Source organism: Ursus americanus, chromosome 35 (assembly GCF_024610735.1).
Source record: "Ursus americanus isolate L20-20 chromosome 35, mUrsAme1.1.p, whole genome shotgun sequence".
In the NCBI taxonomy this organism is placed as follows: Eukaryota; Metazoa; Chordata; class Mammalia; order Carnivora; family Ursidae; genus Ursus; species Ursus americanus.
In genome coordinates this window covers 16997059-17022958 of record NC_142161.1, presented here as the reverse complement: position 1 = coordinate 17022958, position 25900 = coordinate 16997059, and the positions used below count along the sequence as shown (strand labels likewise).

The 25900-nt window shown below is 36.3% G+C and overlaps 1 protein-coding gene across 2 annotated transcripts in view; it reads right to left on the bottom strand.

Annotated features, from left to right (window-relative positions):
• Window positions 1-25900, bottom strand: part of TTC6 (tetratricopeptide repeat domain 6) — a 178727-nt gene that overhangs the window by 21104 nt on the left and 131723 nt on the right. For both annotated transcript variants that reach the window (XM_045800386.2, XM_087858961.1), the window contains 9 exons: window positions 25782-25864; window positions 22585-22661; window positions 21985-22145; window positions 18847-18981; window positions 17488-17637; window positions 16312-16452; window positions 14924-15037; window positions 11362-11481; window positions 5826-5899 (listed from right to left, as the gene is read on the bottom strand). In XM_045800386.2, coding sequence (XP_045656342.2) covers window positions 5826-5899; window positions 11362-11481; window positions 14924-15037; window positions 16312-16452; window positions 17488-17637; window positions 18847-18981; window positions 21985-22145; window positions 22585-22661; window positions 25782-25864 — 1055 coding nt within the window. The remainder of the gene's footprint in view (window positions 1-5825; window positions 5900-11361; window positions 11482-14923; window positions 15038-16311; window positions 16453-17487; window positions 17638-18846; window positions 18982-21984; window positions 22146-22584; window positions 22662-25781; window positions 25865-25900) is intronic.

Sequence of the window (25900 nt, the reverse complement as noted above, 5' to 3'; positions counted from 1 at the left end):
ATTGAGTTCAAGTTTCAAAGCATTATGGTCTGAAACTATGCATAGTATGATCTTGATATTTTTGTACTTGTTTAGGGCTGATTTGTGACCCAGTATGTGATCTATTCTGCAGAATGTTCCGTGTGCACTCAATGTTCTGAATATATCTGTTAAGTCCATCCAGTCCAGTGTGTCATTCAAAGCTGTTGCTTCCTTGTTGATTTTCTGGTTAGATGATCTGTCCATTGCTGTAAGTGGGATGTTAAACCCCTCTACTATTATTGTATTATTATCAATGAGTTTCTTTATGTTAATTATTAACTGATTTATATATTTGGGTGCTCCCAAGTTGGGGGCGTAAATATTTACAATTATTAGATCTTCTTGTTGGATAGACTCCTTAACTTGTTATAGGCTTTGTTTGAAAATCGAGTTTGTCTGATATAGTTCGTCTGTTTTAAATCTAGTTTGTCTGCTTTCTTTTGATGCCCATTAGCATGAGAGATGGTTCTCCATCCCCTCACTTTCAATCTGCAGGTGTCTTTAGGTCTAAAATGAGTCTCTTGTAGGCAGCATATAGATGGATCTTGTTTTTTTATCCATTCTGATACCCTATGTCTTTTGATTGGAGCATTTAGTCCATTTACATTCCGAGTGATTACTGAAAGATATGAATTTAGTGCCATTGTGTTACCTATAGATTGGTATTTCTGGTGATGTTCTCTGGTCCTTTCTAGTCTTTGTTGCTTTTGGTCTTTTTTTTCTCCAAAGAGTCTCCCTTAAAATTTCTTTCAGGGCTGGTTTAGTAGTCACAAATCCCTTTAGTTTTTGTTTGTCTGGGAGACTCTTTATCTCTCTTCTATTCTGAATGACAGCCTTGCTGGGTAAAGAATTCTTGGCTGCCTATTCTTTCCATTCAGCACATTGAATATTTCCTGCAATTATCTTCTGGCCTGCCAAGTTTCTGTGGACAGGTCTCCTGTGAGCCTGATCTGTCTTACCTTGTAGGTTAAGGGCTTTTTTGTTTTGTTTTGTTTTTTTTCCCTTGCTGCTTCAGGATTCTTTCCTTGTCTGTGTATTTTGTGAATTTCACTGTGATATGCCTTGGCAATGGCTGGCTTTTTTTGAATTTAATGGGAGCTCTCTGTGCTTCTTGGATTTTGATGTTTGTGTCCTTCCCCAGATAAGAAAGTTTTTAGCTATAATTTATTCAAATAAACCTTCTGCCCCACTTTCTCTCCATCTTCTGGAATTCCTATGATATGAATATTATTAAGTCTTAATAATTCACTGAGTTCCCTAAGTCTGCTTTCGTAATCCATTACTTTTCTTTCCCTCTTCCTTTCAGTTTCATTATTTTCTAAAATTTTATCTTCTATATCACTGATTTGTTCCTCTGCTTCATCCATCCTCATTTTTGTGGCTTCCATTTGTGTTTGCACCTCGGTTATAGCATTTTAAATTTTGGCCTGACTAGATTTTAGTTCTTTTATCTCTGCAGTAAGGGATTCTCTGTGTCTTCTATGCTTTTTTCAAGTCCAGATAGTATCCTTATAATTGTTGTTTTAAGTTCTAGTTCAGAGATATTACTTATATCTGTATTGATTACATCCCAGGCTTTGAGTTCTACTTTCTCTTCTTTCTTTTGGGGTGAATTTCTCCACCTCATCATTTTGTCCAGGAAAAAAAAAAAAAAAAAAAGCCTAGACCCTGGGTGTGTTTTGGTCTGCTTGTAAGAATTCAGATCCCAAAATACAAAAAAAAAAAGAATGAAAATAAACAAAAAGTAAAACATATATAATAAATATAAATAACATTTTTTAGAAGTTAATAATAAAAAACTTAAAAAGGAACTGAAAAAATAAAACAAATGAGAAAATAATAAAAGAATAAAGAATAAAAGTAAAAAAGAAGTTAGATCCTATTTCCTCTAGAGCTGAAGCTTTGTAGCACTCTAGGATCAGTAGATTTTGTGCCAGCCGGTTGTTTGTGCCAGTCTTCTGGGGGAGGGGCCTGTTGCACTGATTCTCAGGCTGACTTGTTTCAGTGAAAATGCGCCTCCAGGCCACAGGGGCGTGGGACTTGGTGTAAGCACCTCCAGCCTCCTCTGGGTGGCACTGTTTTGATCCCTGAAGGCTTATAGTGCTGATGGGCAGGATGAGAGGGCAGCTCCCTGCTCTTTAGCCTCCAAGCAGAAATTATGCACCCCCTTCTCTTCAGCGAGCCCTCACAGAAAAGCAATCAATCACCCCTCTGGCGTCCCCAGTTTCTCTCAGAACCCTGCATTAATGCTGCCTGTGTCCAAGCTTCCCCACTTCTATGCCTGGGAACAGTGCAGCACGTTGGAGCCACCCATTCTTGCAACTCAGGGGATCCTCAGACCACACTTTCAGTCCTAGGATTCCGCCCCACTTTGCCACCTGAACACCTTTAAGCCAGGCATATCCTCCATGGCAGCGGACTACTAAAAGTTCAGATTTTGTGTTCCATGGCTTCTAATACTTTGTGGTAGCCTCCGTAAGCAGGCTTCTTCCCCACCAATGTATCCACAGCTATATCCTCCCCAAGTCAACTCCACGGGTAGGAGTACCTTCCAAAGGTGATCACTTTTCTACTTGTAGACTTGCAGTTTTTGTTTTCGCAGACCTCTGATTGATTCTTGGGTGTTCGGAATGACTTGATAACTATCTAGCTGTGTTCAAGGGACAAGACAAACTTAGGGTCCCCCTACTCCTCTGCCATCCTAACTCCTCTACCAGCACTAAAGTTTAATGAGCATCTAATCCATTCAGACTAAGTAAATAATTATTAAACCTTAAAGTTAGAAAGAGACATTGAAAGACACCTAGCAACCTCTTCAAAGCCGACAATGACTAAAAATCAAGTCCAGAGGAGGTGACATTGCCAAAACCAGAGACTTCCCAGGCCCCATACAAATAGAAAAAAAAAAAAGAAGAAGAAGAAGAAGAAAAGGAAAGAAAGAGATACCACTATAGAAATAGCAATTCCATTTTTTTGAATATGTATATATCACACAATATCCTAGATTGAAGCTCTTGTTAAATAATCACATGGCAGTTAAACAACAGAAGAATGTGGTAAAGTATCTATATCAGGATACATATTCAGCAAGACATAAATTGTTACGCATCAATTACAAATATAAAAGTATATTAAATTTGTTTTTCTGAAATTAAATGTTTTTATAAATCTAAAATAATATGATCACTGAGGAAGGTGCCTGATTTTCATTACAGTGTCCAGAACTATGGACCCTGTGCTGAGTGTGCAGACGAGGCCACAGACACAAAGGCCCACTACATTTTCCAAATTAATCACATACGTGACCAGATGTGCCCTACTGAGTTGTACAAATAAATCATAAATACATCCCAAAACTAAAGAATGTGGCTTGCAGAGTCAAAGATTCAAAAATATTTTATGCAAATATAAGAATAGTAAAATAGATGTTCTGGGATAAAAAGTGGATAGGACATGTAACTCTGAGTAAATCAGGCTCTCCCTCTGTGGCTTTTTTTTTTTTTTTTAATCTGAAGGTGGCTTTCTCAAAGAGATCTAAAAATTAACTCTACCATAACACTCTTAGTGACCAAATTGGACAACAAGTAGGATATTCAGCCTAAGGAATGTTGTCTCCTAGCAACCGCCAAGAGTGAGAGCAGAGATACACAAAGGCATACTTCAAAAGTCTGCAGCCCCATGAGTTCAAAGATCAAAGTCCTAAAATTTAAAGATTTACTCCTTTTTCTTTTTTAATTTTCCAAATGGGAAAATTTTTACTTTCCCCACTATAAGACATCAATAATGAATCTCAGTACTTAGAAACTAAGCTGCTGTGGTATAAGTATGTTATAGCTTACCTTGAAAAGCAAAAATACTTTTCCTGAAATAAATATAACCAATCACTAAACATGCCTTATTGCTAAATTCAGTAAAACTCAAAACACATGGAATTGGGACTGTGAGTTATCAGGGCTTTACTGTTGATTTAAATTCTACTTTTATTAAAGGACAATAGAGATTCCAGTCGGCTGATGAAAGTTGGGTTATTTGGAATTGCAAAGCAGTATCAGCTTAAGGAGGCTCCGCCATATAGACCCAGTGATTACATTTCATAAAAGAGATCAGCAACTGACACAGAGAGAACTTTACTGTCTCTAATAGTTGCTAAACATAGGAATGAGGTTGAGAGAAATTTTGCTGTCTTTTTTTTTTAATTTTAAGAGAATACAATGACCTCAAACATTCACTCACCCACCAAAACAAACACGTCAGTCATCATTATTCCATCTCTTTTTCCTAAAGAGATGAATTGTACAAGGTTCCTGGATTAACATAGACAACAGTGTGACTATGTTTTGCTTTCTATATAAAATTAGATGTCTGAGACCCGTTTAGGCTTTTTACCTCAATGACACTTTTCACAAGTACCAGTTATTATATCACTATGTTCATAAAATAAAAAGTCTCTCGTTGGAAAATGTAGCTGTACTATATACGTCCTAAAGGGGGGAAAAAAGAATGCTGATTTCCTAAATAATTCAAACTATGTTCTATTCTCTAAATTGGATATTTATACAGGCTAGCCTACATAATTTATGAACATCCAAATTTCTCCTCCAATTAATTGCTGTTGTTTCATGAAAAATAATGCTTGTAAACTATTACTTAATCAAACATATCTTATCCTACCTTAAAATCTTCATGTGCTGAATCTCTATGCTTTTAAAAGCAAAATGACCAGAAATTAATTTTTAGTATTTTTTTTTTATTTTAATGATTTTTTATTATATTATGTTAGTCACCATACAGTACATCCCCGATTTCCGATGTAAGGCTCGATGATTCATTAGTTGCGTCTAACACCCAGTGCACCATGCAATACGTGCCCTCCTTACTACCCATCACCGGTCTATCCCATTCCCCCACCCCCCTCCCCTCTGAGGCCCTCAGTTTGTTTCTCAGAGTCCATAGTCTCTCATGCTTCATTCCCCCTTCTGCAGAAATTAATTTTTAGATGCCAAATGTATATATAGAAATGTAAACACTACAGTTAACAAAATCTACCTACTCTAATATTATCTGAGTAAATTTTAAACTGATTGTCATCTGTATTTGAGCCTATTCCTTTCTCCCCTTTTATAACTTACTTTTATTTTTCTTTAAGTGTGGAGCCCAACAGAGGGCACGAACCCACAATCCTGAGATCAAGACCTAAGCTGAGATCAAGAGTCAGGATGCTTAACTGAATGAACCACCCAGGTGTCCCAATACTTATTTTTATAATAACCCCGGAAACAGGTAATAATGTTTTAAGTAATATGTTTCTTGTAGATTTTATTGTACTTTGTGGATATTTACTGGTATTATTGTAATTAGTTCTATATTTAGAACTATGTGTTCTAAATGCAAAATTTTCTTGAAAATATATTGTTTTGAAATCACTCTCTCTTCCAGGAAACAGGTTTTTTAAAAGTTAGCTCCATTTATGAACAAAATTAATTAACTTTATTTTGTTCTTAGCTATTTCAAGCTATGCATGATTTTATTTTGTATATTACCAAGGTCCTTTCCAGTAAATGGGCTTGTATCAGATGGGTACCCCAATGCCACGATGCAGGTATTTTCTTAAAGAGTTGGCTTAATCATTTATTGTAATGACACATTCAGGTATGCTCCCCACTTCTTTACAGGGAATCTTTGTGTCTCTCCCCATGTTTGTACTGTTAGTTCCACAACATTTCCTTCTGTGTCTTCTATTCTTCTATCATTATAAATAGGATGGTTCTACCTGCTCTCACATCAACATAAATTGCACTCCTTACCTGTGATGGCACATGGCAGTGGCTTGACAAAGGCTCACATTAGTCTTGCTTATCAGTGCAGCTTGTTTAAAATCCTGAAACAGTTTTATAGGTTTTTGTTAATTTTGCAGTATTACCTTTTGCGCTTTCTTAAACTTCCTTCTAACTTTGATTCTACCACGAATATACTTAACACAAGCATTAAAACATACATCTTCCTAAAACTTAATTTTTCCTTTTGGTATCACAGCTAGTGAGAATGGATGGAGCAGAGGAAGCCCATAACTGAAAACTCACTCAGAATCTTACGTTACTGGTCTCCACTTTTCTCGTGGCTTTTCCCTGCTCTCTGTAATGAGATATTTCATTTGCTCTCATTTTATTGTTTTTTCCCCAGTGCATACCATCAGAGACTTCCCCATCTAGATAGAAATGGAAATTCACTTGAAGAGAAGCTTTGGCAATACAGGTCTATAGGACAACGGGCACGTAGGCCCAGGGAAAGTGTGTAACTGGGCCTTCTGTGTGGATATGCTAAGGCTGCTCCTACCTGTGGAATCCACACTGCTGGGAAGATGTGTATTGTTTTGTCCAGGGATCCTAGAAGCCTCTGAGAGGGAGCAATGTAAATTCTAACCCCAAGATTTTGACTTAGAGAAGTCAGCTAGGATAGACCTGCATGGCCCAGGGGAAGAGGTTGTCAAGAGAATTACAAGAGCTAAGCCTGCAAAAGATCCCGAACTTTTGGCCCTAATGCTCACTGGCCTCTCTTAGGCACTGGAGAGGAGTTAACCATAATAGATGGTCTCGCTATCCTTCTCCTTCTCCCTTCCCCTTTCCTTCTCTTTTCCCCTCTTTCTTCCACAAACTTCCCAGACTCTGCCACAGGGAGGAAGCTGGCTGTCTTGCGGGGATAGAATGAGTTTTCTGCAAATACTGGGGTGGAAGAGGGAGCAGTAGGGTCAAATGAGCACTCTGGGATCCTACTGGGGGAGGAAGGTATTAGTTACGTAGACCAATCTGTGAAAGTGGACTCCCCATTTTATATTTTGATATTAAGTGGAAATATTTGGGAGAATATTTGGGATCGAGTCTTAAGCAGAAAATAAGAAAGTTATTGTCTACTCAAATATAATCTAATCAGATATGCTGCCAATTAACTCCCCTAAAGGGATTGTTTTGCTAAAAGAGAGGCAAATTTACAAGTGTGAGATTTGTTACAAACATTCTTATTAATTTGAGGAGTTGTGGGGAATGACCACAAACTTAAAAGCCTGAGAATACCAAGTTTCATTTTGTAATCAGATACAATTTACAAATGTCAACTTGACTTTATATACATAACCATTGTTATGCTACATGGTAATCAGGCATTAATTATCAGCAATAGACATAAATGATGACTGTTGGCATTACTTAGAATAAAGCTGGGGGCGCCTGGGTGGCTCAGTCGTTAAGTGCCTGCCTTCGGCTCAGGGTGTGATCCCGGCGTTCTGGGATCGAGCCCCACATCAGGCTCCTCCGCCTGGAGCCTGCTTCTTCCTCTCCCACTCCCCCTGCTTGTGTTCCCTCTCTCGCTGGCTGTCTCTCTCTGTCAAATAAATGAATAAAATCTTTAAAAAAAAAAAAAAGAATAAAGCTAACAGAATTTTTATGATTTTTCTTGTCCACACGAATCTTTTCTCTAATACGGAGATCATAAATAACAACCCACACAAAGCCACTCATCTACAAAGCGAAATCCCAACTCCCATCTCCTCCACTGATGAGTTTATTTGTAAAGACTCTCGCCTTTATTCCTTCCTATCTCCTCTGAAAACGTGCTCCATCATAATCCTGCTGCTTTCTGTATCTTTAAGCCTTGGCTCACTGCCCTGCCTAATGTGCCTCCCGGAAAACTACGTATGGCCTTCTCATTCTAGGTCTTGTCACTACCAATCTCCTCGAACGCATGGTCACCACTCACAGCGGCCATGTCGCCATATCCCCTCAACTCATTATTCTTGTTTAATAAGGCCAATTTTGTTTTGTAATTTGTAAACTGCCTCTAAGGGCATTTGTTGTTTATTGATTTTTATTCTTGTCAAAGTAATCTTTATTATACAATGCATAGGGTCTAATAAAACTAGAAAATGTACCCCCCCACTTCCCCTCTTGCTCCCCCTCTCCTTACCCAAGTCTACTCCCTAAAGACAATTGTTTTGACAGCTTGCTGGGTTTTGTCCTGCTATTTACCTTCACATTTCTAAATAACATGAGTATTGTATCATGTTTAACATCCGAAACTGGATAATATTTAGCTGTCTTACACCACTCCATGCACCTCCCCTTCTGCCACCATCCCATATACCTACAGCAATGCACTTGTTTGTTTTAGTCTCTGTTTCACTTCCCTCAAGTGTAGGATCCTTGGCTACCCATTTATTTTTAAGTTTGAGGTATTAAAATCTTGAGTGATAGTTTTGGGTGCCCTGAACAGCTCTTCTCCACTATCTTTAACTTTGTGGCATTACATCTTTTTTATTCCTTTATTGTTTTCCTGGTAGGTTTTCAAGAGGACAAAGAGATAAACAAATGTTCTCAATCCAGCCAGCTTAACCATTAACTTCCTAAACAATGCCAGCCTAAATGCTGCATTCTACTTCCTGGTCAACGTGTTCCTATGAAGGTAGGACATATAACTTCCAATTAACTAGTAGGTTTTCAGTATTTGTCCTACTTAACCACACTATTTATCAGTCACTCCCACGAAAAATTTTTCCCTAGGCAGGTTTTAAGACACTGCTTTCTCTTGGTTTTTTACCTAGCGCTCTTATTGTTAAGTCTTAGATTCTTTCACTGGTTCTTCCTCAACCTGCATCTTTTTTTTAATTTAATGTTTCAAATTAATATTTTTTTTACTTTACATTGAGGAAAAAATCGTTAACTTTTAATTAGTGTTTGCAGGGCATGCTTTTTTCCCAGCCTTTACTTTGACCTATCTATGTCATTATACTTAAAGTATGTTTCCTACAACCAGAATACAGCTAGGGCTTTTTTTAAAGATTTATTTATTTATTTATTTGAGAGAGAGAGAGAGAGAGAGGTGGGGAGAGGCAGAGGGAGAGGGAGAGAGAGTCTTAAGCAGAACATGGAGCCTGACTCAGGGCTCAATTTCCACAACCCTGAGATCAAGACCTGAGCTGAAACCGAGTCAGACACTTAACTGTGCCAGTCAGGTGCCCCTATAGTCAGGGCTTTTAAAAAATTCCAATCTGACATCTTCATTATTTTAATTGGTATATTTTGACCATTTCTATTTAATGTAACTACTGATACAGTTAGATTTAGGTCTAAATTTTATTTTTTGTTTTCTGCTGGTTTCCTCTATTTTCTGTTCCTTTGTTTTCCTTTCCAGACATATTTTGAGTTATTTTAATTTTTTTTAAAAATTCCATTTTAATCAATCTATGGTCTTTTTGACTAAGGAGGCCACATTTGGGCAGAAATCTGAAAGGAAAGGAGGGTATGAACCATACACAGATCAGTGGGAAGAGTGTTGTATGCTTAGGGAATAGCTTCTATGAGGACTCTGAGGCAGGAAGGGAGTCTGGCATTTCCAAGGAATAGCAAAAGTCCAGAGTGGACTGACCTGAGTGAAGAAAAAAAGAATATCTGACAACGAGTCAGATCAGTGGACAACAGTCAGAACATGTGGGGTCTTGGCTGGCCATAGTCAAGAATTCAGATATTAGGGGCGCCTGGGTGGCACAGCGGTTGAGCGTCTGCCTTCGGCTCAGGGCGTGATCCCGGCGATCTGGGATCGAGCCCCACATCAGGCTCTTCCGCTATGAGCCTGCTTCTTCCTCTCCCACTCCCCCTGCTTGTGTTCCCTCTCTCGCTGGTTGTCTCTATCTCTGTCGAATAAATAAATAAAATCTTTAAAAAAAAAAAAAAGAATTCAGATATTATATTAAATGTTATGGGAAGCCAATGGAAAGTTTTGAGCAAAGGAATAACTCGATCTTCTCTGTTTTTAAGAGGTTTCTCTGGCTGCTGTGTAAAGCACAGCATGCAGAGGAACAAGAGCAAAAGCAGAGAAGCCAGTTAAGAAGTTATTACACTACTCCAGGGGAGAGATGGTTGAGCCTGAATTAGGAGGTCAGCAGTGGCAAAAATGAGAAGTGATGAATTCCAAATATGCTTTGATGGTAAAGTTGACTGGACTTGCTGATGAGTTAGATGTGGGGTAAAGAAAGGGAAGGGTTAATAATGATTCCCACCAGACCATGAGCTCCTCAAGGACTGGAACTCTGTCTTAATGATCTCCATGACTTTACTGCCAATGCAGGTTACTTGCCTTGTGAGAAAGAACATGGGATTTGGAATCGAGAAAGATCTGAGTTCAAATCTTGCCCCAGTACTTCCTAGCTGAAAGATTTTATTAAGTACTAAATGGTATTCACTTGTTAGATAACACAGGCCCTGTATTTAATTCTCCAACAGCTGAGGTCTTTTGCTCCCAACCCCCGTTTTCCTCACTTGTTCCACCCGAACACTGTAGCCCAGAGTTCTATAGCTCACTTGCCTACTCCAAACAAAGAAGTTCTTTAGCTTCTCCTACCTGAGGGAATTCGGAATGGTATATCTCAAAACCAAGACCTAGAGGAGTTCAACTCCTGAAATTACATTTCATCATAGTATAAATTGCCTAGAATAAGATTTCCCAGACACTTCCTTAATAATAAGTATTTCTGTGGGGGCAAAATCTCAAAAGATAACTCCAGGGCACAGAAAAATAATACAAGCCATCTCTAAAGGTGAAAATATTAGGGAACACTCATTGCACAGTATTCTGTTGTCATTCCTCAGAAACACAAAAACAAAACTACCATTATTTAACTGCAAACTTCAAATTGCTATTTGATTTTTGCCTCATATCTCTTCATCTTAATTCCAAAATTAATTTAAAATAAACAATACAATTAAGATAAAAATGAGAATGGTGAATTTTGTTTAATTATAATTAATAACAATTAATTACTAAAATACATTTTAAACAACCTGTTTCTCTTTTGATACACTGCAGATGCTCTTTTATTGCAATTCTGAGTGCCTGTTTCCACTAACTTAAAAGTCTATTCCCAGTAGCCTATTTTGAGCAGCCATTTTCTGCCCTATGCAAAACAAACAGATTTATTTTGATATATTTTCAATGGGGAATGAGGAAAATTTTGAATGAGGAAGAATAAGCACTGAGCAGCAAAATAAATCAATACATAAATCATATGTGTAGCCAAGATACTCCCTGAGAGAAGGTGAGTGTATTGATATTTCATCAAATCAGAAACACTTTTACAAATTAATTATTTACCTGTAATCAAAACAGAGTAAAAATACACATTTTTTGGCAAAGATTCTATTATTCATTCAAAGTACTTCAATACAATTCTTGCTAAAATCGTTATTGCTGATTAACACTGCCATTTGATACCAAGAAAAATTTGTTCGCTAGTGTTCAGAGCAGAATGTGCAAAATCAAGTGGGTTCATTTTTACAAGTAAACAGGAAGGTTCACCTCCAATGCGAAACTATGCTGCCCCAGCTCTACGTAGATGAGCCCACGATTAATGAAAGTATTTAACGTCACAGTTTCTCCAGCATCAAGAAGCAGCACAATTCCATAATCCATTAATGCCTAAAAATAAAATAATCACTTTCAACATAGATTTAACTCTTTAGAGCCTTACCACATTGGCTATGAACAAACGTGCTTATGCCCAAACTAGGCCCTAACATGGATTCTTTAATGTGACTTACTTTTATGGCCAAAAATAATCATTCAGATTTAAAGGATATTTAACTAAATATTACAGACACTGCTATGTTTTAATAAATGGTCCACGCTGTGCTCGGCTTTCGCAGGTTATCTTTGGATCATCCTGAGCATTTTTGTTGTGTACGGTTTGGAAGGATGCAATACCCTTCCCCCACTCAGGAGTTTCACCAAATGACTGTTGACATTAAAGCAGAGCACTTGTTACCTTTTAAAATTTAATTTCTTCTTAGTGTTTTATTGTTTTTCCCACTGAAACCTAAGTGGAGGCAGAGCTGATCTATTTTGTTCACCATTGTAAAGCCAATAATTAGCTCAGTGCCTGCCTATAATAGGCAGTAGATAAATTTTTGTTGAATGAATAAATCATGAACAATGAAAATGGATTTTAATACACTAACAAATAAGCACTCATTGGAAAATTACTTCAAAATGTTTGATAAGCATACTCGTGTTTTGAAAGGCACTAAACTAAGAATTATCAACTCATAGGATCTTTCTCCATTACTTTCATCTTTTTTTTTTTTTTTTTATTCACTTACTCTATGCCAGGTACTGGGAATATTCTAAATTTGGGTTGGAGCTGAATCTCTTAACTCATTTTCCTACTGAACATTTTGTCCAAAAGAGCCATATGGGTTTCTGGGGTGTTTCAATGGGGTGTCTCTCGATTGGATGGGGGCCCCCAGATGTACGGCACTGATGGGGTGGAAACTGGCGGCATGGGCAGTGATAGATTCCACCTGAAGCAGAACAAAGGAGAGAGAAGTTTATCGAATACACCGTAAGGGAGTGGCAGGTGGCGGGCAGGACAGCCCAGGAGAGCTGTCTGCAAGGAGGTAGTGGGTGGCGGCTGTTTAAAGGGGGAAGGTGAAGAGGTATGCCGAGTATGGAATCTTCCCTTTTTTTGGTAACTGTGCCTGGTTGTAAGAAGCCCATTGGGTAGTTAGGGTCTATGGATATTTTGAGGGGGGTCACCTGCCAGGGGGTCGCTGTGGGCCCGTACTACATTCCATCCCGCAAGCCTGTTTGCCCCCGGGAAAGCGGCCTCTACAGCTTCATCAGAAAAGGGCCAAATCGTGTGTGCCTGCAGCACATGCTAACCGAAAACGCAAACAAGTATTTTACTGTTTGCTCACTGGTCCTCCTCTAGTGTTTCATTCCCTGACACTCAAGTGTCTAACAGCACTGTCCAATTAAAGATCCCATATGTGCGCAGTGACGTAATTCTAAGCAAACCTCTGCCAGGGCTGCAAAAATAATTCGTAATATGTATAAAACAAAACAAACCCAGAATGTTCGCAATTCTCCTGTCACAGACTCCCAGAACTGTGTGTGCTTTGTACATGTTCCTGTCAGACGCCTTAGAGATCCCCTAAGCAGCTGAGTATGTGACACGAGAGGAAACAAAAGGTGGAAAATGAGACGTCGGGAAGGTCAATGAGCAGGATTTGGATCGTGCCTCCGCTATTATTACTACCTCTCCAATCTTGGGGAAATTACTTAACCCTAAGCCTCAGTTTCCTCATCTATAAAATTGGAATATTGATAACTTATCATATTGTTGCAAACATCCATTAAAAATATTTTGATTGTATATTGGTAAAGCATTTAGCTCAGTGCATGTCACCCAATAAGCCCTAAGTAAGTCATAACTGTTATTTCTATTAAAATGAGGTGGTAGGAAGCAGAATTCACCTTTTCTTAATTTTTTATGAAACCATATCTTGGAAGAATGCCTAAGGACATTTTCTGCAGAAAGGTACTTGGGTTTTCTCACTCTAGTGATGGCAGGAATGCTGAGAAACAGGTGGAGGGAGACAAAAAGGGAGGAGGTGACACTGTTAAATGACATCCGGTCCACATACTGGAGGTCAGATAGTTTTACAAAGCCACCTAAAGACTGTTAACCAGAAGCAAACAAACCTGTGAACACCAATACAGGTTTCTACTCTGTGTGGCTTGGATGTGTTTCTAACTTCTCCCCGCTTCCATTTCCTCCTCTGTAAAGTGACTCAGTTGGAGGAAATGTGCTCAGTACCTGGCGGCTCTAAAATAACCAATAAGTTATTATTCTAGTTAGATCTCTAGGTCGCTTTTCATTTTCCCTATTCATAGAGTACTGATTCTGCTATATATATATCAGAGATAACAAAAATGGGAGTTCCCTGCCCCCACCCAGTCCATTGTTTGTGGCTTCAGAGTTACCCAGAAAAGGCGGGACTGGGGGTGGGGAGGGAGCCGTCAAAGACACCTGCTGTGCAGGTTACTTGATAAATGACCCTTTAATTAGCTCTTAGAATCTTAACAACTCCTTTGTGAAAAATTAGTTATTCATTAGTCAACATTTCTGGAGGAAACCTGACAGACTGGCTACCAGGAATTCTACAGTCTCTTAAGTAGAAACAACGGTTCTCAACTTCTTCCCTTCCACAGCAAATACTTTTCTAAATCTCCAAATGTTTTAAACAGATTTCACTTTCCAAATTTCAAGGAGGTTGGAGGAGTATGTTCGCACAGAACAGCAGGAATATGATGTAGTCTCTCACTCAAAGCTTCACTGACGATGGAAACAGAAAGAAGAAGAGAAGACGAGAAGACGACAGAGAAAAGAGTGAGAAGATTAAGACCAGCTGGCCAGTGAGGGATCTTGATTGGAAAAGGACCAAACCTACAAGGGTAGGGAAGAGAAAGGTAAGATTAGAAAACAGAAAAGAGGGTTTGCTCAGGTAGAAGGTGGATCAGGACAAATAGAGAAAAAGGTTGACTGCAGCCATCAGTTGGGGCTTTAAAATACACAGGAAACACTCGTCACTGGTCCTGGACCTGGAAACCATCATGGAAAACTCTGTGCTGTGCCTGTGGTCTGAGTACCGCACAAAAAAATCCCCGGACAAACTGTTCTAGCTGGTGTTGAGATTTTGAAGCAACAATATTGCTGGTGATCACTGCTTAAAAATTCTCCAAGCAGTACATCATAGAAACGTTCTCTCGAATGAGAATTGTGTAATATATTTTAATTTATAAATCCCTTTAAGTGCTTCTAAGAGCATTGTAAAATCAATTTTCATGTGACAGTCCAAAGATTACATAAAAATAGTTGCTGAATACCAACAAAACATTAAATATTCTTTGAAATGGTTCTTTGGTTTCTCAAGTTTGTGTGTGTGCGTGTGTGTGTGTGTGTGTATTTCCACAGGAATCCTTTCTCAGAATTATAACAGAAATAAGGAAATGCTTTACACATGCTTTAAATGTGTTTACAAATGCTGTAACGTGTAGTTTACTAAAATGGTCATCTTACCATTCGAAGTTCATTTATCTTGGTGTAACATAATGCTCTGTTATAAAATGCTACGTAACTGTTTTTGTCCATATTGATAGCTGTAGTTAAATCTGTAATTGCTAGCTTATAAGTCTACAAAGAAAAAAAAATAATTAGATAAGAAGGGTTAATCATAATGGACTGAAATTTAATTGCAAAATAAATTCTTAATTCTATCAGAATTTTTGGAACATTTATTTACCCATTCAGCGCATCATCTGTGAAATTAAGACAACTAAGCTAATCTCTCACAGAGTGAATTAAGATCTCTTGGTAGGAATTGTTATAATAATGTTTCTCCTACCTGCAAGTAAACTTCAACATATAATTTAACTTAGATGATTATCTTATTGCCACTATTGCTATAAAGCAAAAAGAAGATATGCTTCTTATTAGTAAAAGAGAAATAAGCCACATTCATCCAGCAAACATTCACCAAACCTCACTTGCTTCTGTCACTCATACTGTTATGTAACCTAATGGTCATGTTTTCTATCCACGTTCTCTTTCACTTCCTCTTCCATGCTTCGCTGATACCTTAAATCATTCATTTCTGTAGACAGTAATTTTCATGGAATTAACATGTTCTACAAGGTCTTACCTTTGCTTAAAGGTATTATTTGCAAAATATTTCATATGAAATAGTTACAAAGAAAGGTCAGAAAAGAAAAGTAGGGAGAAACAAAGTATTCCCTGAAGTATCAGATATCAGTGGTGCTGCTCACACCGTTTGATCCAGTAATTTCTGGTTAGAAATCAATCACAAACTCAGGCAATGACCTTGTTCTCAGGGTGTGTAACTGTACTATTTAAGATAGTAAAATAGTAAAACATTTAAAACAACCCAAATGTCCAACAAAAAAAATATGGTAGACTATTATTCAGTCGTTAAAAATGGTATCTTCAAAGATTGTGAGAAGCAAGGCACAGCAAATTTATAAGTAGCATAATCCCAATTTTGGAAAATACATATCTTATTTTCAGGGAAAAAGAGACTAAAAGTAAATAAACCAAAATGCTCTCAGGAATTGTCATTTGATGGTGGGGATAATAGGTGATTTTAATCTGCTCCTTTATTCCCCTACGTATTTTCCAAATCCTTTGCAATGAATATACACTACTTTCTTATTAAGATAAACAGTAAGTGCTATTTAAAATACAAATATCAAAAATAAATATCACTAGTTTGTGCAAAATTATGACTTGAAATCCCTCGGATGTAAAAGTATCAAGTGTTCTACACAGGTCTGCCCTTTATACGACGGTGATGCTCTTCCCACAGAGAAAACAAGGAGGCGAGTCCCGGCTGGGCATCTGAGCGCCGCCCGCTCTACCATCTCAGTTAACAAGGCAGGACACGGCCCTACCTTGTTGTAGTGTTTCAGAACTCCTCTGTAGATATAGGCGCGCGCGCTCTGAGGGTAAATTTTGATGGCCTCGTTACAATTCAGGATTGCTTTGGAGTATCTCCCTTTCAAACCGTAGAAGGCTACTCGGCTTAAGTATGCCTTTTCAGAGAAAGAGCAGAGGAAAGCAGGAATGGATATTTTAGTAAAAGCATCGATTCTCCCAAAATATATAGTGGTTTGAACAAGTCCATGCCATCCAAAGATGGTATAATATACAGTCTTTCTTCCCCCACTCTCTTTAATTAGAAAATATTTCAAACAGGCGCCTGCGTGGCTCAGTCAGTTGAGCATGCGACTCTCGGTTTCAGCTCAGGTCATGATCTCAGGCAGGGTAGTAGGACCAAGCCCCAAGTACCTTCCGTGCTCAGTGGGGAGTCTGCTTGAGATTCTCTCTCTCTCCCTCTGCCCCTCCCCCTACTCATGCATACACTCTCTCTCAAATAAATAAATCGATCTTTTTCTAAAAAAAGAAAATATTTTGAACATATAGAATAATTGAAAAAAATAGTACAATGAACACCCATATGACTACAATTTGGATTCAATAATTATTATTTTGCAGTATTTGTTGTATCTATTTTTTCTGAACTATTTGAAAATAAGTTGTAGACATCGTCATATTTCACCCCCAGGTTTTCCATTATGCAAACATTCTCCTCCATAAGCACACTACCATTATATATGTAAGAAAATTAATAGTATTCTCTAAAATCATCTAATATTTAGTATATTCAAATTTCATAGGCTTTTAAACTCAGGATACAATCAAGCTTCACCTATCGAATTTTGTGTTGTCTCTACAGTCTCTTAAAAGGCAGGAATAAATGTGATAGCAAAATATGAAGTAAATAAAATTAATAACATGGTATATAAAATTATAATTTTCATAGGTACGATAAAATACTAACAATATTTATAAACATCACAATTCATGAAGCACTTCTACATAAAGTATCACTGTTGGAAACAAAATTTTTAGTTCAAGGGGAAACACAGACGAATTATCAAAACATAGCTGAAAAGTAGGTGTAAGTAACCGATACTTGCTGACTAATAACAATGACATATAAAGATTTAATAGTTTTAACAAATTTGACACACTCTCCAAATCACTGAAATTGTTTGTTTAAATACCTGGTAATGTTTTGGATTGAGGGTGATTGCACGATTAAAATCCAGGACCGAGCTATCCTTGTGGAGTTTTACTTTACAAAGCCCACGTTGATAAAAGCCTTCTGCAAATTCAGGATTTGCTTTCACAGCTTTTGTAAAACAATCAAAAGCCTAGAAGAGTATTTTGTTCAGTAGTGAGTAGAATATAGTGAGTAGAATGCATTAGTGAGTAGAATATGTCGATGAATAGAATATATTCATTTAAAATGTTAATAAATTATAGTGTGTAACAATTGTTGAAAAGTTTTCACTTATTTTTGGTCATTTTAAATACATTTTTCCCACTGAACTTTGTGAAGAAAATAAAAGTAATATAAACAAGTTAGGTTTATTACTATAATTTATAGGTCCCTTTACTCCCAGACTAATGTCAACATAATCCATGTTGTTGATAACAGTACTTCTGGAGGTATAATTTTAATTGTTATTCTTCATATTGTGTTTATTCAAAGAAAGTACAACCTGTACATTTATTTTTCATGAGGGCCCAAGAACCATAGCAGATACATAGTTATGGCATTTCCTAACAACGAAACTCTAAAATTTTCCCCAACATTGTAAAGCAAAGGTTGGTTTGCTCTGGCTGTCTAAAAGGGCTAAAAACACAGAAAAGATTTATAATTAATCTTACATTTGTTGGGATTTCCTAATGGAACAACTAATCAAGTGCAACTCTTTTCCAAGTTTATGGAGATGCAAGACTGTATGAATACAAAGACTGGAATGGTGTGTGTGTGTGTGTGTGTGTGTGTGTGTATCTGTGTGTGTCTGTGTGTGCCTGTGTGTATCTATGTCTCTATGTCTGTGTGTAGAGAGATTAAATTATGAAATATCCAGTATTAGCCATTATAAAATAGCAATTATTTTATTTATCACATCATTGACAATTTTAAAATGGAGTCTGCTTGAGATTTTCTCTCTCCCTGTCCCTCTGCCCCTACTCACTCACTCTCTCTAAATAAATAAATAAAATCTTGAAAAAAAATAAAAATAAAAAATAAAGTACTTATAATTTAAGAAGTAAATTCATGCTAATGTGATGAAAATATTCTGCTATAATAATTTCTTACAGCTAGATTCATTGTTTTGGTAGGAAACAGACATTAGTCTTTGGAAAATTGTTGACAAACAAGCATTAAATAAAATGTGTTGAATAAATAAAACAATATAGTAGGCATTGCAGAGTGTACACTGATTGTAATAAACCAACCTTTATAAGAAATTTGGTCTAGTCACTCACTGTATAGGTCAGAAACAATTGAATGCAAGCAATCATTTTCTAAAATCACAAATAATCTATGCTCTAAATATACAAAATACCATTTGTACGTTGCCTTCCTCCATGTAACAAAGACCCAAGTTATACAGACAGTCTGCTGAAGCTTCTATGGCATTTGGTCCTTTATCAGAATGAGAAAAGATATCCAATGCCTTTTTAAACATTCTCACAGCTTCCTAGAATGATTAAAAAAAAAAAAAAGACGAGAATGTTTCTCTCTAGTATTTATTCAACATGACAAACATGACAGCTTAAACGGTAAAGGGAATCCTGAGTACACAGCCTGACTCTCATTTCACCCTAGGCACACAGGCCTGGTAAAGACACAGGCCTTGTCAGTGCAGCACCAGACGAGGACCCAGGCGGGGAATCTGATGGCAGGGAATCCCACCAAGGTGTCTCTCCTACAATCCGCTTAAGCAGGCTTATACATGTGTACTTTTGAAATTATAATTTCTAAATTCTAAAGGTTATTTTCTTGTAGTCTATAACCAACTTAAATTTATAGACTAGTTTATGACCAATTTTTTAGTAATTTTCCTGGAAGAAATATTGGACGGCTATTAGATAGTAAGGGATTTCTAATGATAATACCTGATGTGGTTTTAATCAACGTTTATTTTGTCCTACTATGCTCTTAATGGGTTTTCACTGGCACCAGGAAATAAACTAACATCAAAAATCACCTATTTAAACTATTTAGTCAAAATAGTTGAAACTCATTAATGAAAAAAATTCATTTTTCCAGATAGAAATGACTTTTCATAATAAACTAATAGATATATTTATTTATATATTTATCTATATGGAAATAAAAATATTTGTGACTCTTTAGCCCATTTTCTTAATTATATTAAATTACTAAAGACACCATGAGATTTAGCTTGGATATGCTAAGTGTCCTAGTGCCCCCCACTTAGGTTTATTTCATATATTTACAGCCCACCTCAACGTCCATCTTTCCATCCTCACTCTCAAGCACATGACCTTGCAGTAGAAAGAAGACATCACCTTCTTTCTCCATTTCCCTCCTTTTTATTTTTCAATGTATCTGTATCTTCCTTCTTTTCCACCTTTTTTCTCTCCTGTCTTTGAATGGCTTCCTTTCTTCTCCTTTTCAGAGCTAATTCCTCAAGCTGTGTCCTTGACCTCAACTCCTTCAGCCCTGCCTGAACACAAGTTATTGTCTTCCTCTTCTGGATTACTGTCCCTTCACTATCTCTTTGAGTCCATAAAGTCTTCCATCCCATTTAAATTAAAGTGAACACATCTCCACTTCCTCCTGCTTCCTCTAGCAGCTGATGTCCTACCTGTCGCTTCTTCATTACTCTAAAAAAGACTCCTCGGGAATCTCTGGAGAGGCTTACAGGTAAAGCATATTTACATTCTAAGTAGAGTACTGCAGCTGTTGTGTGGATAAAAGCTTGGAAAAGTACAACGCTGTTGCTATTGTTCTAGCAAAATAAAAATATGCTTTGGACTACAATAATGACCATAGAAACAGAGAAAGGTTGTAGTATTAGGAGATATTTAGAAAGACCCAAGAGAACATCACTATTGATTGGATAGAAGAGGGCAATCAAACGTAACTCCAGGTTTCTACAGAGCGATGGGTAGGGGGAGAGAAGGTTAAAGTAAATCTAAGAGTATTCCAAAAAGAAATTCAATATCATAAAGGTGTCAATTCTCCCTAAAATAACCTAGAGGTTAAATATAATTCAGTCAAAATTCTGACAGAGTTTTTAACAGAGCTTGACAAGCTGAATTTAAAATGTATATAGAAGAGTAAAAGCCCAAGAATAACCAGGAATTTCCTAGAGAAGAATATGGTGTAGGGACTAGCTCTACCAGATATCAAGAATTACAAAAAACTATAATAATTAACTATCATAGTAATTAAGACATTGTAGTGGCACCTGGGTGGCTCAGGCGGGTGAGCATCCTACTCTTGATTTCAGCTCAGGTCATGATCTTAGGGTCATGAGCCTGCATTAGGCTCCATGCTCAGGAGGGAGTCTGCTTGAGATTTTCTCTCTCTCCCTCAGCCCCTCCTCCCCCCACTCTCTCTCTCTCTCTCTCTCTCTCATTCTTTCTCCCTCTCTAAAAATAAAGAAATAAATCTTAAAAAAATAAAAATAAAAACCTTGCACTATGGGGCTGGGAATAGAAAAACTGACTAAAAGAACAGAATAGAAAGCCCAAAGTCAGATCTGCATGTACATGAATATTTATAATACGATAGATGCACCGCTTCAGATCTTTGGGTTGAGAGGACATTTCAATAAATGATACTAGAACACTTGAATATCCATATGGGGAAATTGATATTTTATCACTTATCTCACACTCAAAGAAATCAATTTAAGTTAGAGTAAAGTCTTAAATGGAAAAAGCAAAACTTTTTTAGAAGAAAATATGGAATAATATCCATATGACCTTGGGATAGGGAAAAACTTCTTAAACAAGAATTTTTTTAAAGCCAAGACAATAAAACAAAAAATATATTTATTCTACTACATTAAAATTAAGAACCTCTGTAAAACCAGCCACAAATTGCAAGAAGATACATGGCAAACCTAACAACCAACAAACGATTAATATACAGCATTTATTTTTTAATGCCTAAAATCACTAAGAACAAGATAAACAAAAAATATGTTTAGGATATTGATGGGACAGGAAATATGAGTGGTTAACAAACATAAGAAGATATTCAATCTGTGCTCAAACAGAGAAATGTGAATTAAGACCACAATGAGACATCAGTTTTTATCTACCAAATTGACGAAAATAAAGTCTGATAACCATTTACAGTGGAGGATAGAGATCAACAGGCACACACATACGTGACAGGTAGGAGAATAAATTGGTACAACCCTATGTAATAATGTGTCACTTCTTGAAAGTTAGATATCCACATTCTCTACATACCAGCAATTCCACTCCTAGGGATATATCCTAGAAAACTATCTCACATGTTAACAGAATACATGAAAAAGAATATTTATAGCAGTCCTACCCTTAAGAGGAAAAGAAATAACCCAAATGTTAACACAACAATCAATAAGTAAATGTTATAATTTAGCTTTATAAAAAAAAAAAGCACATAAGCCATCATTCTAAGCACAATAGAAAAACTCTCTTAATAGGTTTAGTAAATGTTACGCAAAACTTTTCACCTTGTTTCTCTTGGCCTTCATTTGGGCTTTTGCTAATAGGGTATACATGATGAGCTCAGGCCTGTTCACAGTGATCCCAGCCAAGACCTGAATGGCCTTGTCATGGTTTTCACAAAATGAATAAATGAGTGCTTGCTGAATAGGACTCAACTCAATGAGACCTAAAAGGAAAAGAAAGTTTATTAATATCTTTGCCAAATATTTAGGATTTAGAATATAATTATTTTAAAGAATTCAAGCAATTCAATAATTTACCTTTGAAATATAGATTAATAAAACAATACAATACTAAAATCTGTTTACCACCAACAAACAATAAGACATTCCAATTATAAATAACAAAAACAAAAAAATAAAAGTATAAAAAGTATAACCCTGGCATCTCCTATAATAATCTCTCACAAAACTCACTTAATTATGAAGCATTTAATAGTTGACTATGTACATGTGAAACTGAAGATGTAAAGTTTCAAAGTCTGTCTCTGATAAAGTAAACCTTTCATGTTATCCATACATAGTTACTGCAAACAGTATAAACATTTTTAGGAGGTATTTATGTTAAAATTAAGACAATTATAATTTTGTATTAATTATATTTACCTTTGTTCATTTCTGCTACTTGATAAATAGTAAACTTTGCAAGATCATAACATTTCATCATAAGAAGATACTGTCCTCTGGAAGAAATAATACCTTTTTAATTTTAAGCAGTTAAAAATAATTTTTCTAAATAAAATTCCTTATAACAAGTCACTAAAGTTTTTACAGTTACAATGCTTTTATTCATACTTACATATGTATGATAAAAACAATGCAAAAATTATGAACATTTTATGTACTCTAAATAGACCAATTAGCATGCAGATGTGGTGAAAACAATTAAGGAAAAGTGAAGCTGAAAGAAAAATACTCAAATCTTTTTCCAATGATCTGTATTTTAAATGTTATACTCTAAACCCACAGCTAACTTCATATTCAGTGGTGAAAAACTAAAAGTTTTCCACTAAGATCAGAAATAAGACAAGAATGCCCATTCTTGCCACTTTTATTTAACATCGAAGTCCTAGCCACAGCCATCAGACAAGAAAAAGAAATAAAAGGCATCCAAATTAGAAAGGAAGAGGTAAATCTCTCACTATTTGCAGATGACATGATATTATACATAGAAAACCCTAAATACTCCAAAAAAAAAAAGCTATTAGAACTAATAAATGAATTCAGTAAAGTTACAGGATACAAAATGAATATACAAAAATCTGTTGCTTCTATACACTAAATAATGAACAATCAGAAAGAGAAATTTTTTTAAAAGTCCTATTTACAATTGCTTCAAAAAGAATCAAATTCCTAGGAATAAATTTAACCAAGGAGGTGAAAGATCTGGACTCTGAAAATTATAAGGCACTGATGAAAGAAACTGAAGATGACACAAATAAATGGAAAGATATTCAGCACTTATAGATGGAAGATTAATATTAAAATGCCCATACTACCCAAAGAAATCTAGACATTCAATTGCAATCCATATCAAAATACCAATGGCTTTTTTCATAAAACTAGAACAAATAATCCTAAAATTTTTATAAAACCACAAAAGACCCCAAGTAGCCAAAGCAATCTTGATAAAGAACAAAGCTGGAAGTATCATACTCCCTGATTTCGAATCATACTAAAAAGCTATATAATGAAAGCAGTATGGTACTGGCACAAAAACAGACAACAGAAGAGAGATTAGGGAGCCCAGAAATAAACACACACTTGTATGGTCAGTCAATCTATGAAAAAGGAGGCAAGATTATACAATAGAGAAAGACAGTCTCTTTAATAAGTGGTGCTAAGAAAACTGGACAGCTATATGCAAAAGAATGAAACTGCACCACTTTCTTACACCATACACAAAAATAAACTCAAAATGGAGCAAAGACTTTATCTAATATAAAACCTGAAACTATAGAACTCCTAAAAGAAAACATAGACCAAAAACTGTTATTGGTATTAGCAATATTTTTTTGGACCTGTCTCCTCAGGCCAAGGAAACAATAGCAAAAATAAACAAATGGAACTATACTGAACTAAAAAACAAAAAGCTTTTGCACAGCAAAGGAAACCATTAACAAAGTGAAAAGTCAACCTAGTGAAGGGGAGAAGATATTTGCAAATGTTATATCTGATAAGGGGCTTATATCCAAAATATATAAAGAACTCATACAACTCAATACCAGAAAAAAAAACAAATAATCTGATTAAAAATGGGCAAAGGACCTGAACAGACATTTTTCCAAAGAAGACATATGGATTGCCAAAGGACGCTCAACATCATTAATCATCAGGAAAACGCAGATCAAAACCACAATGAGATATTACCTTATACCTGTCAGAATGGCTATTATCAAAAAGACAAGAAATAACAAGTATTGAGGATGTGGAGAAAAGGAAGCCCTTGTGCAGTCGATAGGAATGCAAATGGATGCAGCCACTATGGAAAACAGTATGGAAGCTCCTCAGAAAATTAAAAATAGAAATACTATATGATCCAGAAATTCTACTTTTGAGTATTTATCCAAAGAAAATGAAACACTAATTTAAAACAATATATGCACCACTTTGTCATTGCAGCATTATTTACCATACCTAAGATATGGAAGCAATTGAAGTGTCCATTAGTAGATGAATAGGTAAAGAAGACGTATTATGCTAAGTGAAATAACTCAGACTGAAAAAGACAAGTACCATATGATCTCACTTATATGTGGGATCCAAAAACCAAATGAACAAACAACAAAAGCAGAAACAGACCCATAAACACAGAGAACAGTTGCCAAAGGGGAGGGGGTGGGGGTAGACAAAACAGGTGCAGAGGAATGGGAGGTACAGGCTTCCGGTTATGAAATGAATAAATCATGGGGATGAAAGGTACAGCATATGAAATATAGTCAATGGTATTGTAATAGTATTATTTGGTTGGTAGCTACACTTGTGGGAAGAATAGAACAAGGTATAGAGTTACTGAATCACTACGTTGCATACATGGAACTAATGTAACGTGTGTCAACAGCACTTAAATTTTTAAGGAGATGTGGTATATATGTGCAAAAGAATATTACTCAGCCATAAAAATTTCACCCATCCCCTCCACCCATCTCCCCTTTGGTAACCCTCTGTTTGTTTTGTATAGTTAAGAGTCTGTTTTTTGGTTTGTCTCTTTTTTCCCCTTTGTTTTTTTTCTTAAATTCCACATATGAGTGAAATCATATGGTATTTGTTTTTCTCTGACTGGCTAGGTTATTTTGCAGCATTAAAACCTCTAGATCCATCCATGTTGTTTCAAATGGCAAGGTTTCATTCTTTTTTGTGGCTGAGTAACATTCCACTGTATATATACACATCTTCTTTATCCATTCACCTATCAAGAAACATTTGGGCTGCTTCCATAATTTGGCTGTTGTAAATAACGCTGCAATAAACATAGAGCTGCATATAGATCTTCGAATTAGTGTTTTTGTATTCTTTGGATAAATACCCAGTAGTGGGATTACTGGACCATAGCATAGCTTAAACAGTTGTGTTTTGATGCAAGGATAGAGCAAAGGGAAAGATTTAGTTACTTTATAATGTAAATTATCTTAAAATTTAACAAATACAATAGCTATATCTGACTTGCTAGTTGGAAGACGGCCATTGCTGGGAGACTAAATGTAAAAAAAGGACCCTAGAAGGATCAAGAGGGAAGTAAAGATCCCAATAGCTAGCTCATGTGCTAAGTTATCCCAAGAAGAACTCCATTTCTATGTTCATACCTTATTATATATAATTGGATTCCATCTGGCTGAAGGTGGATAGCACGAGATAACTCTCTTACTGCCTTTTTCAGTTTATGCAACTGTTGAGTGATAAACAGAAACTTTGCTTATAATAA